The following is a 17,143-nucleotide window of genomic DNA, read 5'->3' as shown; positions in this document are numbered from 1 at the left end:
ATTACGTATTCATCCACGTGCGGATGAAAGAAAAGTAAGAAGGTCAAAAACAACAATCAAACGAGATGGAAGTTGAGAGGGAAAAAAAACAAAAAAAAAAAAAAAAGGTAAAGAGGACGAGCTGTTTTTCGTTGATGAATGAACGTATAGAATCTTTAGGCAAAGCCGAGCATCGCGTGTATACATATACATATGGTTGCATGGGCCGGCCAAACCCCATTTGGAGAAGCGGAAGGAGATAATTTAGAGGCTCGCGAGGATTAAGTATACTTTTCAATCACTTTGTCATTCAGACCCGTGTATACTATATTGTATAAGGTCCGACCCCCTTGAAAATCAAGAAAGTAATTATCACGTCCCAAACTGGGCGTTGTAATTATCTCTAAAGCATAGAGGTTTCAGCGTATATTTATATGTTTATAATTTATACGACTCGGCGCTGTATTGGCTACCACATTAGCGAGGTTTTCGAAAAAAAAAAAAAAAAAAAAAAAAAAAAGCTAATATCCATTTTAGAGTCAATTACGTGTATACACACTTTTTCGTTTTCTCAAATGAAAAAACCACCATCGTATAATTTCGATACGTTCCCACGATTGTTACTTCGTTTTTTTACATTTATGCCGATTTGAACATCATTGTCGCAGGTATACAAGGTGAGTATATACTTGTGTGAAATTTTCCTCGAATTCGCATCTTCCGGTTGAACAAAAAAAAAAAAAAAAAATCAATTAGGATTCACGCGTGGCTGCTCGAACAAACGAGCGGGCCTCCGTGCACCTGCAGCTGTAATGGCTCTTTTGGATTTGCATATACAGCACGACTATACCAATGCTATATTTAAGGGTAATTATGGCTCGAAAAACAGGACAATTAATTACTTTAAACAGGAGAGAGAGGGAATGACTCAGCGATGGTGTAAGTTGCTTTTATTGTGATGTGCCAAAATCAGGCTGATCCGATATGTCACAGTGGGTGCGTTTGTACGCAGGGTGCAGTAGCTCCAACGAGATATCCTTTGACACTTTTTTAATTGAAAACAACAGAGAGTAAATATCATCCGTGGGATGAATTTCAGTCCATTTGGTGTACGACGTCGTTAATTTGGAGTGCCATCACAATGAGCGCGACGTCACTCGAGATATAAATGCGAGGGAGACGAAAAAAAAGAAAAAAGAAAAAACAAACGCACAGAAATCGGCTTTATTCCTCCCGAGCAATCATGTATACACCTGATGCAGTGTCAGATCGAGATCGTTACTACCACCATCCCTACGAGTCCGCGTCCTCGGTATACACGCATAAGATTATGTTTTGATGCGCGTATATAATATAAGTACGGATACCGTACGAGTTTTAATTCCACGTATAGGTATACGTAACACAGATGTTAATTTAATAAAAGCGGGAGTAGGGGGCAAGGACTTGGGATTGACTGACGTTTAATAAATACCGTGCTTGTGTGACATCTAAAATATTTTCTTATAGATTGTTTTTATTCTGATTATATTATAACCATTTGTATCTCGAGCGAGTTTTTTTTTTTTTTTTTTAATCCAGCGGAACATGACTCGATGATGTATGCATTTTTATCATCATTCATATACAAAGCGGTGCTTATTAAGATTAGCTCGTAAATAACATTTTTTGTACAAAAGTTTTGGCCACAATGTATACTTGTGTGGACGGGAAATAGCCTGCACCCATACATATTTATACATATAAGCCCGGAATATAACTCCTATTACCTGTTACCTGTATATATCTCTATAACAGACCAGCGTGTGAAGTGTATCCCGATGAATATAATTGCACGTTATCCTTTTACTAAAAACACTCCGAACGTATATATGGATCAGATAGCCACATCGTATGATATTTTTGTAACAAGATGGCGATAAGACTCATCCACATCGTCAAATGAGTGTCAAGGGCACAATCAGGTGAAACGATATACTGTAATACATTTATGTACACTTGCATGCGTGTATTATACAGGGAATCAAGAATATAAATATACATTATGAAATGTACGTATGGTTACAATGGATACGCGTTAACGAAAACCGTGTTAATTTTCGTAAGCCGATCAAGTATATATACCTTAGTAGGCATTAATATAATGGGCTTTTCGAGTCCTTACAACAAAACTTGGTTTTTTTCGCAAGTGGGTATACGTACTCTTTTTTTTTTTTATTTTCGAGTTTGTGAGAACTGATGGAACACTTGAGAGGGGTTAATTGTTCTGCAATGTTTTTTTTTTCACTTATCGAAAGAAAAACGAATACCACCAAGTAACTCTATTTTTTTTCCTTCGTTGTCGCGCGACTAACTCTTTTTCACATACATGAAAAAAATCCACAAACCATATCCCGAATTTTTTTGCCGATTTTTAAATTTTTTTGAGGCACATCCTTGAAACTGGACTTATTTTACTCGCAATTTTATGTACTATACGAGAGAACAATCACGAACTCAAATTCCGGTGGAGGTGACACTGTTTTTCCGTGATTTACATGCTATTATTACATTTGCGCGTATTATCCATCCAGAAATACAATTTTAACATGTAAATCGTGGAAAACCGGTGTTACCTCCACTGAAATCGATGTTCACGATTTTTCCCAAACAGCAAACGCGAATCCCGTGACAGTCGAACAAACGAGCCGAGAGTACACATTGCAATGTACCCACACCCACGCGCTTTTCTCACGACAGCTCTCGTCCTCTCGATCGCCGGGCGTATATATATATACCTATCGCGTGGTGGTGTTGCATCGGTTAACTTGGCAGAGCCTCAAGAAACGCGGGACTAAATTAAACGCATACGTATACGCACGCCGAGCGCGAGCTCATCTCGTCTACGCACGAATTATCGCGATGGCAAATCTCGACGGAGGAGGGAAGCCTTGGGACCTGTTCTCGCCCCGAGGAAGAGGAGGAGTTGACGGGATAGTTCGATTGATATATTTTTGATGCCTTTATCAGCAAAAAGTGATGCATCGCCATCTGACCTTGTCCCCTTGAGGCCAATTTACTCACATCTTTCATCTACGCTGGCTTTGATATAAATACAATGCAAGTGGCGCGTCTTTGTCGTAAACATAACACATAATGGGTCCAACGTTTTTGGCACCTAAGATATAAGTGTCTGTATTTGTTATATGTGCGCGCGCGTGTAAAATAAACATATAAAAAATAGACTAGTCATTCCAAGGAGGGACAGTGAAGCTCAAGAATAGAGAGAGAGAAATCGAGGGTATGGCTTGTCCTTCCCTCTCGTACACGCGTGCATGGGGTTTTGTGCATGAAAGTATATACATTAATTATATGCAGTTGTGTGCTTTCCCCTACATGTCTCTTAATGTATCTATATATATATATATATTATACTCCCACTTCCCACTTTGCGTGTGTGCGACAGAGAAAGACTGACTATGCCTTCGACTTTTCTCTCTCTCTTTCCACGTGCGATTCACTGCCTTTGTTTGTACCAGTTTACCAGTCTATTTTTCATATGCCTATTAGTAACTTGTACTTCAACAACTAAGGTCACATATAACTTTCATTCCCTCCCGGCACTCCACTTCTCACAGCCATGGATGATCAGACCGACACCTTTTTAACGTAAGTACTCGTAATTCACGTGTGATTTGTTAATACATAATATTTTCTATCTTTACAATTTATTCACAATTTGTTGTACTCGCTTGGAAACTTTCATGTGGAATAATTGTATCTGTTGAATACACAGTATTTTTTTCAAATCAAAAGTTAGGGTTTCAGCCGTTGGGGCGTAAAAGATCGTATAACACCCACGGGCAGAAGTAAAGAAGCCTCGGATATTTCCTTTTCCATACGTATCCTTACAGCTTCGCTTTAGACTGTAAATTAGATAATATACTCTGACAATCTTTACTTTTTCAGTACAACGCCGTGATATGCTACTATATTATATAATATATATTAGAAGTGTCCAATATACCCCCGCTGAACTTATAAATACAAGTTACGTTTAAATTCATAAATTACATGATTTTATGATATATTCATCAAAATATATTCTCGACACAAAATAATACAACTTGACTATTATGTATTAATACAAAGATTAATCATGTACAGGCAAGTTAAGTAAGGTATGTCCTGCTTATTACTATATACCTTCGACTTAAACCTTATCATTCATCAGTTTGTATTTAGTAAGTAGTCATGAGTCACTTTCGAGTTACGTGTGATGTACCAAGAACCTTGTATTTGGTCATTTAAAAATAATGCTATTTGTGTCCAATACTTGAATAGTGCGTCTTTTTGAAGGACAAAAGAACACTTTTTACCAGATATCTGTACTCTATATATGAACGTAGAAAAATTTAATTAATGACGTAATAGAACTACAAATCGTGAAAAGTAAAATTTCAAGTGCGTAAAAGTGCTAAGAATGCGGCTTTTGTCACAAAAAATAATTAAACTTGCTGTTTTAAATGACTGACTAGAAATAATAAAATTTCCTAAAGTGATGCATTAATGTAATTTTTAAAAAAACGTACGTATAAATCATACAAGCGACTTAAATGCAAAACATGACATTTTGCATGTATATAAGGCACGACCGATCCACGGATTGACAGAGCAAAAAGTGACTTAAAATTAAAGTGTAAACATACAAACATCATAAGACCTACTCAGTCCACCCTCATGTTGGGCTCAAAATATATATTTTTCTTACTTTGGGCATTTTTCTTCAGTTTTTGGACGTTTTCTGTGCCCTCAGAAAAAATAGAGTCGACACCTATAGTGCGCATTTAATCAGGGCAAGCACAAAGAGTCCAAGCTTGGCGCTTATCTTGGAAAGGTTACACTTTTTGCTCTGATAAAAATTTTAAGGCCCTCCCATATAATTATTAAGTAGTGTTTTTAACGGATACGTATTGTTATAAAGATATATTAATACCTAGTATCATAATGATAATCCATCAATACCAAAAAAAAAAAATACGATACAAACTGTCACTAATTACATTGATTTTCATTCTATTTGTCACACAGCATTACTCAATTCCAATGGCTGATTGGTGTACCATTAGTGTTGGGTATAGCAGTAGGCAATACTATGATTATAATTGTTCAATGTCTAAGCAATCGACGATTTGGCGGAATTCCCAATCCATTTATTTTCAATCTTGCAATTGCGGATCTCTTCAATGGTTTGGCAATACTCTGTTGGCTGATCCGACCTCGAGACCTTAGTGACTCTTCAAGTGCTGCTGGTAAAATTTGGTGCATAGCTCCGTAAGTAAAAATACAAATAAATACTATAACTTAAAAAAAAAAAAAAAACCAATAAGAATATTACGGATTGTGAGAAGTATAATTTAAAAATCTTTTTTCTTTTGTCTTGTACGAAAACGTAATTTTATGTTATTTTTAAAAACTGTTACGCCAAGTAAATTAAAAAAATGCATGTCCTTTTAATGAAAACAGCGAAATTCTCGTGGACGTTGGCTGCTCTGCGAGTTTCTACATCATCGGGGCAATTGCTGTTGACCGTTACTTTTTAATTATTCATCCAATCAAGCACCGAAAATACGTGACGAAGCGCTTAGTCTCAACTACAATTGCTGTTATTTGGTGCGTAACTGCTCTTATATCAGCAGGACCCATTTACTGGATCAACACTGACATGCAAAGTAATTGCAGTAACTATAAAGTTGAAGTGAGGTAAATAAACGATCTTTGGTTTTTTCGGAATGAAAAATAATTTGTTATTTTTTTTAACATATATTACTGGAGTCATCTGATATTTTCAGGTATTACGACAAGTACGTTTTACTACCGAATTCATTAGTAATATGGCTGATCCTCTTGATAGCTTACTGGCGAATTTGGAGAGCAGCAAGAACATACACGATGGAATTGAGAACGAGATCCGTAAAAGCTGGCTATAAGAGTAATATCAGCAATAGAAAGAGCAATTTGGTAAGTATTTCAACCTAAGCCGTAACTTTGGTTTCTGAATGTAGTTAAAAACTTTTTTTTGTTTCTCTATAGGCGGTAATCACTATCCTAGGATGCCTCACTGTTTGCTGGCTGCCCTACATGGTACTGCAATTATTAGCAGCATTTAGTTTATACAACAACGACAATGCACTATATTTCGTGACTTTAATAGGACTTTGCAACAGCGGTATAAACCCAGTTATTTACGCTTGGAGGAACCCAGCCTTTCGGGAAGCTTATCGCCGCCTTTTTAGGCGTAAAGCACCAAATAACAATTGCAATGTTTCATCTGAAAATAATGTGAACAAAAATAGCGAGTCGAAGAATGATGATAGTCACTATATCGATGCTATTACCTTAGGGACAATCTCAGCTGAAGTTGATTCAATGGTACCAATAAATAGATCGTAGTTTCTTCACACAACAAAGGGTGACTTTGCTTGACCGGAGGGGGTTTCATATGTTCAGGAATATCTGATTTTTGCATGTATGTGTACTTGCTATGTATCCATGTTGATGTGTGTAAAGTAAATTAAATCTCTTGCGGCGTGTTAAGTTCAAAGTTTGTTACATTTTACAATTTGTTACCTATAAATTTCCAAGTACAAAAGATCGATGAACAGCATTAAATTTTTTTTTCGCAATAGTGTGCGGAAAATGGGTGTTTTCCGCACTGGTATTAGTGTGGAAAATCGATTTTCCCACATAGTGTGCGACAAAGGTGTGCGGCAAAGGTTTTTCCGCACAGTGTGCGGAAAAGGTGTGTGGCAAAGGTTTTTGTCGCACAGTGTGCGGAAAAAATTTTGCTACACACTGGAAATAAAAATTCATACCTATTTTGTACCTATTTTCCTCGCACATTGCGAAAAAACTTGTACGCAACTCGTGCGGGACGATTTCCCGCACTCGTGTGATAGACTCGCACTCGTGGCCGGTGACGGTAACTCGTACCTTGCGATCACATTCGTGCTACGCACTCGTGTGCTCAACTGGTACTCGTTCCCGTCAACTCCGGCCACTCGTGTGAGTCAATCACTACTCGTGCGGGAAATCCTCTTTTCCGCACTTGTTACGTAAATAACTATTTATTAAACGATAAGTAAATGTTACCGTATAGAATAGAAGAAAATTTTTACATAAACTGATATGAGACGTTTAAATCTTTTGACTTACCACTTTAGGTAAATATTGTTTTTAGTAGTTTAATGTATGTTCATGTGTAGTATAAATATAAAATTTTGTATCTGTATTAACATTTAGCATTGCTCTATAAAACCCTCTTTTTCTGTATTTTTTACTCAATAAGTATCATATTTATATTCTTTAGTAGGTATTTTTTGAAGAATCTTTATAACTACTCCAACTACATTAATCTTTCTGACGATTACTATTAATTTTTTTATTTCCTTTGCAAGAATTAAATTGATAAATGTGATGTTATTGTGTCATTATAGATAACGACAATAAATTATTTTTATGAAGAAGTAATGATGATTAATAAAAAATTTTCTCAGTAAGTTTTAATTTATTATAATTCATCAACAGTTATCTGTTTATATTATTTTTTTTTCTTTTTAGTTTACAAGGTATTATTAACGGCAAAAAGAAAAAATCATTAGTAATAATAAACAGTAGTAATAATTACTTAACTCTTTTCTCAGTCTCACATCTGGACTTGATGATTTCTTATCATCAATTTTAATCACTTATTAGTTGTATTCGCTAAGATAATGTTTACTTGCGTGCAAAGCAATATCTTCTTGAAATTTGACATTTGTAGGTACATTGAAAATAGTTTCATCATTTTCAAGCTCTTCTCTTTTTCTGTCCCAAAGACAACTGCACTTTTCTTATGACTTACGGGTGATTCAAATGTTTTAATTTAGTATTCGTTTTATCAGTTGATCACTTTTTTGACAATATATTCCACGTAACGTAAGAAATTAGAGTACGGCTTAACCATAACTATTTGTACCTTCGGGCTAACCAAAGACTCGTTCTGTTCGGGGTGAACAACCTCGAGAACAACCATAGTGGAAGGCAAAAAGTATGTTATCGCAGTTCTCCTGTATTTATACTCCCACTTTGCGCGTGTGCGACAGAGAAAGACTGACGATACCTTTGACTTTTCTCTCTCTCTCTTTTCACGTGCGATTCACTGCTTTTATTTGAAATTATCAGTCAACGATTGACATGCCTAACAGTAACACGTCCTCAAATAATTGGTTACGTATACTTTTATTCCCTCACAGCCATGGTTGATCAGACCGACACCTCTTTAAAGTAAGTACTTGCAATTCACGTGTGATTTGTTAATACATAATATTTTCTATCTTTACAATTTATTCACAATTTTTTGTACTCGCTTGGAAACTTTTATGTGGAATAATTGTATCTGTTGAATACACAGTATTTTTTTTCAAATCAAAAGTTAGGGTTTCAGGGCATGACTGTAACCATATTTTTATGAGTTAGCGGCTTGAAAAAGTGAACATTTTTGAATTCCCATCGACTGCGCGAACGGAAAAATTTACCTTCCAGGCACTGAGCCATCCGCGGCTGGGAGTATACACAAAAAAGCCTCAGATCGTCCATTTATGTATTTTTTTTCTCCATGGCTTTGCCTCCGATGACAGTACTAGGACTAAGTATCCGAGGCTTTCTTTACTTTTCCGGCCTTGGATAGTAACATACTACTATGATATTATGTATATGCTAGACGTGCAAAATGCCCATGCGCTGAATTGGTAAAAGTTACATTCAAATTCATTTTTAACATAGTTTTATGATATAGTTGTCATTTGTCGGTTAACAAAATACTCTGACAATCTCATATTTAATGTACTTTTTCGGCCTGGGGTCGTGATATACTTCTACTATACTGTGCAATATGTACGTTATAGTATAGCCGAAAATTTGTATTTCCTCTTTTGGAGGCACTGCAGTAAAAGTGTTTGGGACTTTTGTTCTCTTCAGTGGAACTTGTCCAAATTCAAATCATCACCTTGTAAGATTTTGAACGCGTAGATGTCTACAAAATTTTGGCCTGGCCAAATAACAATTAATTTAATTAATCAAGAGCCTTGATCACGTACATATTTACACTTATAAAAAACATAAGACCTCCTCAGTTCAACTTCATATTGGGCTCAAAAAATATTTTACGTCGTAAATAAATAATTTAAAAGTGATTTCACTTTTTTGCTTTGACAAAAATACAAGGTACTCTCATTTATGGGCCAATCGTAATTTACAGATACTCATTGATGAGGAGAAATATATTGTAATGCACATATAATCTATATATTAACATCGAAAAGAATATTATACTGATTATTACTAATTACATTGTTGTTCATTCCTTATGTCACACAGTATTGCTCAATTTATTCATTTGGCCAACGTAGTGTTGATTGTGGCCATACTAGTGGGCAATAAGATGATTATAATTGTTCAATGTCTAAGCCGTCGTCGATTTGGCAAAATCCCCAATCAACTAATTTTCAATCTTGCAATTGCGGATCTCTTCAATGGTTTGGCACTACTCATTTTTACAGTTCAACCTCAAGATTTTAGTCACTTTTCAAATTATATTCGTAAAATTTGGTGCATAGTTCCGTAAGTACAAATACGCATAAATACTTTAACTTGAAAAAAAAAGTTAATAAATAAGATAATATCTGCTAGTTGGTGTAGTATAATTTTAAAATCTACATTTATCTCTCGCCTTGTACGAAAAAGCTAATCTTTCAATTCAACAAATTTACGTGGTTTAAATGTAAACAGCGAAATTCTTGGATACGCTGGTTGCACTGCGAGTTTCTACAGCATCGGCGCCATAGCTTTAGACCGGTATGTTGCGATTCTCCATCCGTTCAAGCATCGAAAGTATGTGACGAAGTGGTCAATTTCTGCTACCATAGCTATTATTTGGTGCATAACTGCTTTAATATCAACCGGACCCATTTTCTGGATCAACACTGACATACAAAGTAATTGCTACAACTATTCTGCTGAAATAAGGTAAACAAACGATCTTTGGTTTTTTCGGGATGAAAAATAATTTATTAATTTTTTAAACATGTACTACTGAATTTGTCTACTTTTTCCAGCTATTACGACAAGTACGTTTTCATACCGAATGTCATGATAGTATGGCTGGTCCTCCTCATAGCTTACTGGCGAATTTGGAGAGCAACAAGAGCATACACGAAAAGGTCGCGAACGAGGTCCAAAGAAGTTGGCCAGATAAGTAACATCAGCAATAGAAAAAGCAATACGGTATATACATTAAAACCTAAATCGAATCTTTAGTTTTTGCACATAGTTGAAAGTTTGTTAATGTTACAAATAATTTTTTTTGTTTTTCAAGGCGGTACTTACAATCCTTGGATGTTTTTCAATCTGTTGGCTGCCTTACATGGTCGTACAATCGTTAAGAGTTTTTTTTTCATATGAGAAGTTTGCTTTATTATATTTTACGACTATGATAGCACTTTGCAACAGCGGTATAAACCCAGTTATTTACGCTTGGAGGAACCCAGCCTTTCGGGAAGCTTATCGCCGCCTTTTTAGGCGAAAGGCACCAAATAACAATTGCAATGTTTCATCTGAAAATAATGTGAACAAAAATAGCGAGTCGAAGCAAGATGATAGTCACTATATCGATGTTGATACCTTAAAGACAATCTCAGCTGAAGTTGATTTGAATGTAACAGGACAGGGATCGTAGTTTTTCTAAGCGATAAAGGGTGACTTAAATTTACATGGCTGATGTATAGAGAAGGTTTTGCAATCTTAACAAAATTACGAGTCAAAATCTTTCTACTTGATCATTTTAGACAAAAATTTTTATCAAAGGCTTAATTTATTTTCATGTGTATTGTAAGCATAAAATTTTGTATATATATACCTATATTAAAATTTGGCGTTACTCGATAAAACCCTCTTTCTCTGTATTTTTTACTGAATAAGTAGCAGATTTATAATTTGAAATAACAGTAGATAAATATAAGAATCTACGTAAAAGAGAGTTTGACTGTTCCCCGTGTGCAAGTGTACAAGCGTAATTCAATGTATATAATAATATATAACATTAATTATTAATTATTACGACGTGCTAGTGGTCTTATAGCCGTAGACGAACACGACCGATACTTGCACTGATAAGCAGATATATGTATTATAATATATTATGCGATGGCGAGATTGATACAGCGTGTGGAAATATATATGAGAGGTGGGGGATGTAGGATTCAGGTCTATCAAGTCTTGTACGCAGACAATAAGATTTTGTGCCAAGTTTTGCTGATTGTTTTAAATGTTTCACTGGTTTGATTGATGAATGTATGAAAAAAAGATTAAAAAATAAATACATAAATGAATTTCAAGCTCAACCAAAATAGTCTTTTCTTCAAAGCTTACCATTGAAAGTACCGAAAATAATTTCATTACCTTTCATAAAATTTCTTCCACTTTGAATCCTAACGCATATGAGGAATATTCCACAAAAAATATCCCGTTGCAGTCCCCCACCCTGTATGAGTTTTTTTTAATTTCATGCGCTATCATTTGTTACTTTGATAATACACCTACAATAAGGTGAAGGATACTGTTGCTGGGACAAGAAATCATATCTAATCACAACTATTTTTAGATTCTTTTAATGATTCTATGGAATACAGAAAATTACCTCTTGATAAAAACCCCTTCATTTAGGATGAGTCATTTATACATCGTCATCTTCGCTGCTTCCAAAGGTGCACCTCTTACTTATTATATTTTCCATAAGTAACAGATCATAGAGACATGTGTTACGTACACAGTGGTATCTTCACGTCCCTCAACAGGTTGGGTGTAAGGACAATTAATAGTGAAAAGAGCAACGCGCTACACGTAAGCATGTATACACACACACACATATATGTATATATATGCAACACGTACAATCTGATAAAAAGAGAGACTAACAAATGACAATGTCGAACTCAAAGGGGGAGAGGGGTGGGGGAAGTGCTCTGTCCGAGGGTCCCCTTTTTCTCGCTATCTCCTCCCTCGCATCTCTTCTTCGAGTGATGGTAGAGCGCGCGCGTGCATACTTTTCGACTTGAAAAAAATTAATGATTGCAGATTGTCGCGAGCGCCAAACACCACATATATATATGTATGTCTCGAGTTATTTCCACGCAGCTTACATTAATACCCCCCCCCCAAATAAATATACATACGCGTCTGCTTGAATGGCACCCCCGAACCGATTTGCCGTGCACATAATGTATTATAATATATTCTCGAATTGAGCGGTCTTGCTTTAACGGCCTGCATTTATATACTTGAGTATATCTCAAAGACAAATACTCGGCCATTTGTTCGCGTCCGACCAACTACCTTTTAATATACCTAACTGCTCATCGTCGTTCAGGAACAAAAGAGTACATTAACATGTGCACGCCTCGGTCATTTACAATTCGTGCCAAAAGAGCGTGTACGTGCGCATGAAAGGTGGCAATTGCGAAGGCACGTCTCAATCCGAGCCGAGGCACTACTGTCTTCCTTGCCGATCTCCTTCTTACGACCTTTATCAGCGTGGCCGTGAAGCATCGGGTTAAAAATGCGTCAGGTGCACCAGGGGAATCGAATAAAGAGCCAGTGAGAGAGAGATTAGCGATCGGCAGTGATGCGAGGGGGGGGAGGCTCGATCGGCGATTGGGACGACTATTCCAGCCTGCGTTTATATAATCGATCGGTTTCTTTCTCCGGCCACGTGCGCGAGATTGGGATCGGAGTCCTCGAGTGCGAGGGGGGCGATGGTGAGTTTTTACTTGTTTTACACAAAGTGTGCGATGGAATCGTTAGGGTGTATTATCAACAACAATATCGTTACATCGACAAAAACGTTTAAAATATACACAAGCAATCGTTTTGACATGGTACACAAAAAAAAAAAAAAAAAAAAAAAGTAATTGCAAGTAAAATGATTTTAAAATCACTACAAAATACAATGGTACATATAATATCGTGGGTGATGAATTCAATTTTCGCTCTGAGCTTTTTTGGCGACGTCCTGATTCTTCCACTGTTTGAGCTCGTTGCGCCGGTGCACCTTGAAGGTGTGCTCGTCCTTGAACTCCAGTCCGCAGTACGAGCACTTCCAAATGGTGTGCTTGAAATTGACGTGGACCTCGAGATCTTGGGCGACGTAAGCTTTGAATTTGCACATGGCGCAAGCGTACTTTGGCTGGCAGAGTTCTTTGACATGTTTGTAAGTGTACTTGTGATTCGCGTATATGTTCTTGCACTTGAGGCACTGGTAACACGCGAGACACGTGCATATGGGACATATCGGCTTGCCCGTCACTTTTTGCAGTCGGGCGTTGATGTTTTTGTTGCATTTCGTGCAATACATCGCTATGAGCTTCTCAACGTCTGGAAGAAGATAACAAGACTCGTCAGAATGAGGTTGCTCCGCCGATCGTCCTCTGGATTCGTCCGACTTACGCTTGTCGCCAAGTACGGACTGATTCGCGGTGCACTTGTACAGATGGTTCATTAAACACCGGTAGCCGGCGTAATTGCAATTGCACCTCAAGCATTTGTATATCGTGTGGTAGGTTTTAATGTGTGTGAAGAGAATGTGTTTGCGCGTCGTGTAGAACGAGCACAGCTGGCACACCATCTTGTTTTTCGAGTTGCACTCGTTCTTGACGTGCAGATAAATGGCCTTGGACTCGGTGAACATGAGCCCGCACAGGGTGCATCGGTAGTCGTACTTGTGCTTGCACTTTTGGCACGTCGGCCTCTGATCCGAGGATTGCTTCAACGAGTATCTCTGACAATGTTGGCAGTAATAGTCGACCATGTAGTTCCAATCCGATCGACCTAGGGGCAAAATTTTGTTTAAACTATGAACTTACGAACATAAGTACAATCAAGTGTCAAGTAGTATTGCGACGATGAGGAGATCTTTTACCTGATTCTTTCTGAGATTGGCTAGTTATCTGTTGTATCATACTTGCTGGGTCTCGATCCACAACTAAGTAATTTTGATCAGAGTGAAAAGATTTCATATCACTCTGCAGCATCTCCTCCTCTACTGCATCGTCCATAAGATAGGGATGGACTTTGGTAAAGCTGTCATTGACCTTTTCTATTGCAGTGACTTTTGAAACCTCTGTAGAAAAAATTTGAATCAAGAGTGGCCCATTACTTCGCGTTCATCATTGATGTACCTTACCTTTGGGCGTCAAGTGTACAATCTTGGCATTGGCATCAGCTTTGCTCCACTTTGGTAAACATTTGGCTATGACCTTATGCGCTGCCAATGCCTGGGCGTTTTCAAATTTTTCTTTACAGTTGGAGCACTCGTCAGGCATGTGGTAGAAGTTAATGTGTGCCAAAAGCACCGACTTCTCCCTAGTCTTGAAGGTGCAGTGATGGCAAGACATCATATCCAGGCAAACGAAGCAATCTACAACGTGCCTTCGAGCGTTCCTCAGAGTTACGTATGGCTTGTAGCACAGGGCACACTCAAACAGCATATCTTGGTTACAGGTCCGGCATTTGGGTTTCCCGGATGTATATTCCAGAAGATCGTTCGTGACTACGTTGCATATTTTACAGGGAAGCTTGATGAAGTAGTCTTCCTCCGCAAATTTTGGATACAATGAGAATTTGTCTACCTTGTTTGAAACAGATTCAACTTTTGGCGGAACTTGAGGCGGTGCTTCACGGTGATGAATGTGGACGTGCAGATCCAATTTTTCCTTACTGAGAAAACTCAAGTGACACTTGGAGCACCAGTAGTACCTTTTTTTTAAACACGTGAATTTCACATCTTTGTTGTCGTTGAGCAGATTCCGACGTTTGGTAAACTGCAGCAAGTACTGATGGACGCTGCTGAGGTAAGCATAACGCTTAAAACATTGGCTACATTGGAGTTTCAAGAGAGTCTTGCACGTCATACATTGCGTCAGGTCTTTGCGGTAAAAAGATGACATTTCACACTTGGAGCAGTAGAGTTTGATATACCTCATGCAGTCTGTAAGATAAATTATGTGTGGTACAACTATTACTGTAGGTATTTATTATAGCTTTTGAATGTAATAAAAAAAAATACGTACTGCACTTTGTCTTGTCACTGTTTGAGGCATTGAGAACTGCAACAAGTTAATTTTCTTTAATATATGGTACAAAATTTCTAGACTCAAACATATGTATGATCAATACCTTCGTTCTTAGAGGATGGCAGAGCGTTTGGAGTAATCGATGTGGCTTCTTTCTTCGATGCAACATTGTTGCTACTGTTTGCAGAACACTCTTTATTTACAAGACTTTCAATGTTTTTGACAGTAATAGTAGGCTGCTTTTTAGGTACTGCAGAGATAGTGTTTAAAATAGGCTGTACATTACCATGCAGTACAGGATTGGGTACTAAAGTGTGCTTGTTGCCAGAAGGCGGTTCAGAAGTTTTTTTCCCCACAGGTTTTTTCATAGAATACTGTTTTGTTGCAGTTGTAGGGTCAAATTGTTTTACATTTCTATCGTTTTGTTTGGGAAGGTTGAATGAATGAACAACTTTTTTAGAATCTGAAAGTGGTTTCGATAAGTAGGCAGTTTGCCAAGTGGAAGCTTAATCAAATGCAATATGTACTTCAATTAAAAGAATAAATAAGGATTCAAAATAACCTGTAGGTGAAACAACAATATGTTTTGGTACCACATTCTTTTGTTTCTGTATAGAATGACTGGTATTACTAATCTTATTTGCATTACGTTCACCGATTGATTTTTTTTTGTTTTCAATTGGTTTTTTGCCATTATGAGGTACTTGTTTGGATTCATGTTTATATTTAACAACTACCTTGTCATTTTTTTTTAATAACTCTTGCACATTTATTATTTTTGGAATACCTACAAATAGAATAAATTAGCTGTTTTTTTTTAAATAGTGCATTACTATTAACAGTTAACTGTAAAGATACACCAGCCTACCAGGAGAAGCATGTTCATGAGCAGAATTATGAAAAATTTCATCTGTTAAAACAATTTATGGAAAAATTAATTTTTTTTTATGATAAATGGAAATAGTACTAGTATATTAATATATGAAAGCTATGTTAAAACAATAGGTCGTCCTTTATACTGATTTACAATCAAAACCATTTACCATTGTAAATATCAACATCTACAAGTTCTTGCTTTATCTTTTGATCAAAGGCTTCTTCTTGAATACAATCATCAATTTCAAGAGGATCTATGCAATTATAAACATATGATTAAACGGTAAGTCCAAAGTGTATAAAATGGTACAAATAATTCATACCCTTTTCTGGCTGAGAAATAGGGTAACCACTATTTGCATCGATGAAAGACATCATAACTGATAAAATGCCAAAAAAAATTGGCTACCTCTAGTGTTAACAGCAACTAAAGCTTAAAAAATTAATATCACATGTTTTTGTATGTTGTTTAGTCTACTGCCTTGTTTTCGTTGCATTCATTAGCAAATTTGGGTGTAACCTATACATTTTCTAGGTTAAGTCTAAAATTAATTAACTGTTTGTTTTTCTCTGCAAAAATCGATATACATAGTTGAAAGACTATCATGATGACTTTAATTATGTTGTTATGAATAATAAAACTTACCATGACTATAAAACCAGTATCCAAACAGTGATGAATAACTAGGCAAATCATGGCAAAGAGTAGATTTTTGTCACTTTTCACATTGAAAACAATCTTTATTTGCGCAATTACTAGTGAAACTTTAATTTTTAATCACTTATCTTTTCATAGCAATGATCAATTTTTTTTTATTATTGATTATATTTGTGACACGACGGAAAATCACTAAATTACTGAGAACTGTTTTATCGATTGGGTACGAAAACGTTTATAACCACACATCACGTTTCATGTATAGCCTATTAGAAAAAGATGAAAAAATTTTGTAAATTATGATATAATGACTTGAGACGTCGATACGCGATCAGACTTCCACAAGCAGTTATAAAAGTCTCGTTATCTTAAAAGGTATTTCATGATAAAAATATCCAAAACTATACTGACCTCTAAAGTGCCCACGAGATGACCACGAGACAAAAGGAATGTCGGTATTACAGACATCTGTTGCTCGGAAGATAAT

The 17,143-nt window shown here is 36.5% G+C and overlaps 2 protein-coding genes across 4 annotated transcripts; one reads left to right on the top strand and one right to left on the bottom strand.

Moving 5' to 3' along the window:
• The first annotated feature begins 3,524 nt into the window (after positions 1-3,524).
• On the top strand, positions 3,525-7,146 carry LOC106647894 (histamine H2 receptor-like). Of its 2 annotated transcripts, XM_089590357.1 has the most exons (6): positions 3,525-3,627; positions 5,050-5,292; positions 5,485-5,721; positions 5,811-5,979; positions 6,052-6,102; positions 6,173-6,243. In XM_089590357.1, the coding sequence occupies exons 1-6, from the start codon at positions 3,599-3,601 to the stop codon at positions 6,191-6,193; spliced, it is 750 nt and encodes a 249-aa protein (XP_089446483.1). In that variant the 5' UTR covers positions 3,525-3,598; the 3' UTR covers positions 6,194-6,243. The 2 variants fall into 2 exon arrangements, with proteins under 2 accessions (XP_089446483.1, XP_014219949.2); XM_014364463.2 differs by having other exon boundaries at positions 6,052-7,146.
• A 5,802-nt stretch (positions 7,147-12,948) lies between these two features.
• LOC106647895 (uncharacterized) lies at positions 12,949-16,840 on the bottom strand. 2 transcript variants are annotated; one of them, XM_023389110.2, is made up of 11 exons: positions 16,645-16,840; positions 16,322-16,568; positions 16,166-16,252; positions 15,991-16,032; positions 15,685-15,909; positions 15,226-15,585; positions 15,120-15,155; positions 14,234-15,037; positions 13,970-14,170; positions 13,498-13,878; positions 12,949-13,425 (listed from the first exon to the last, which is right to left on the bottom strand). In XM_023389110.2, the coding sequence occupies exons 2-11, from the start codon at positions 16,374-16,376 to the stop codon at positions 13,031-13,033; spliced, it is 2,586 nt and encodes an 861-aa protein (XP_023244878.2). In that variant the 5' UTR covers positions 16,377-16,568; positions 16,645-16,840; the 3' UTR covers positions 12,949-13,030. The 2 variants fall into 2 exon arrangements, with proteins under 2 accessions (XP_023244878.2, XP_089446538.1); XM_089590412.1 differs by having other exon boundaries at positions 12,949-13,878.
• Between the last annotated feature and the right edge of the window lie 303 nt (positions 16,841-17,143).

Source organism: Copidosoma floridanum, unplaced genomic scaffold (assembly GCF_036245765.1).
Source record: "Copidosoma floridanum isolate Cflo_tuat_1 unplaced genomic scaffold, Cflo_Japanese_pri ptg000012l, whole genome shotgun sequence".
NCBI lineage: Eukaryota > Metazoa > Arthropoda > Insecta > Hymenoptera > Encyrtidae > Copidosoma > Copidosoma floridanum.
The sequence above is the reverse complement of the archived record's forward strand: the minus strand, read 5'-3'. Positions and strand labels throughout refer to the sequence as shown.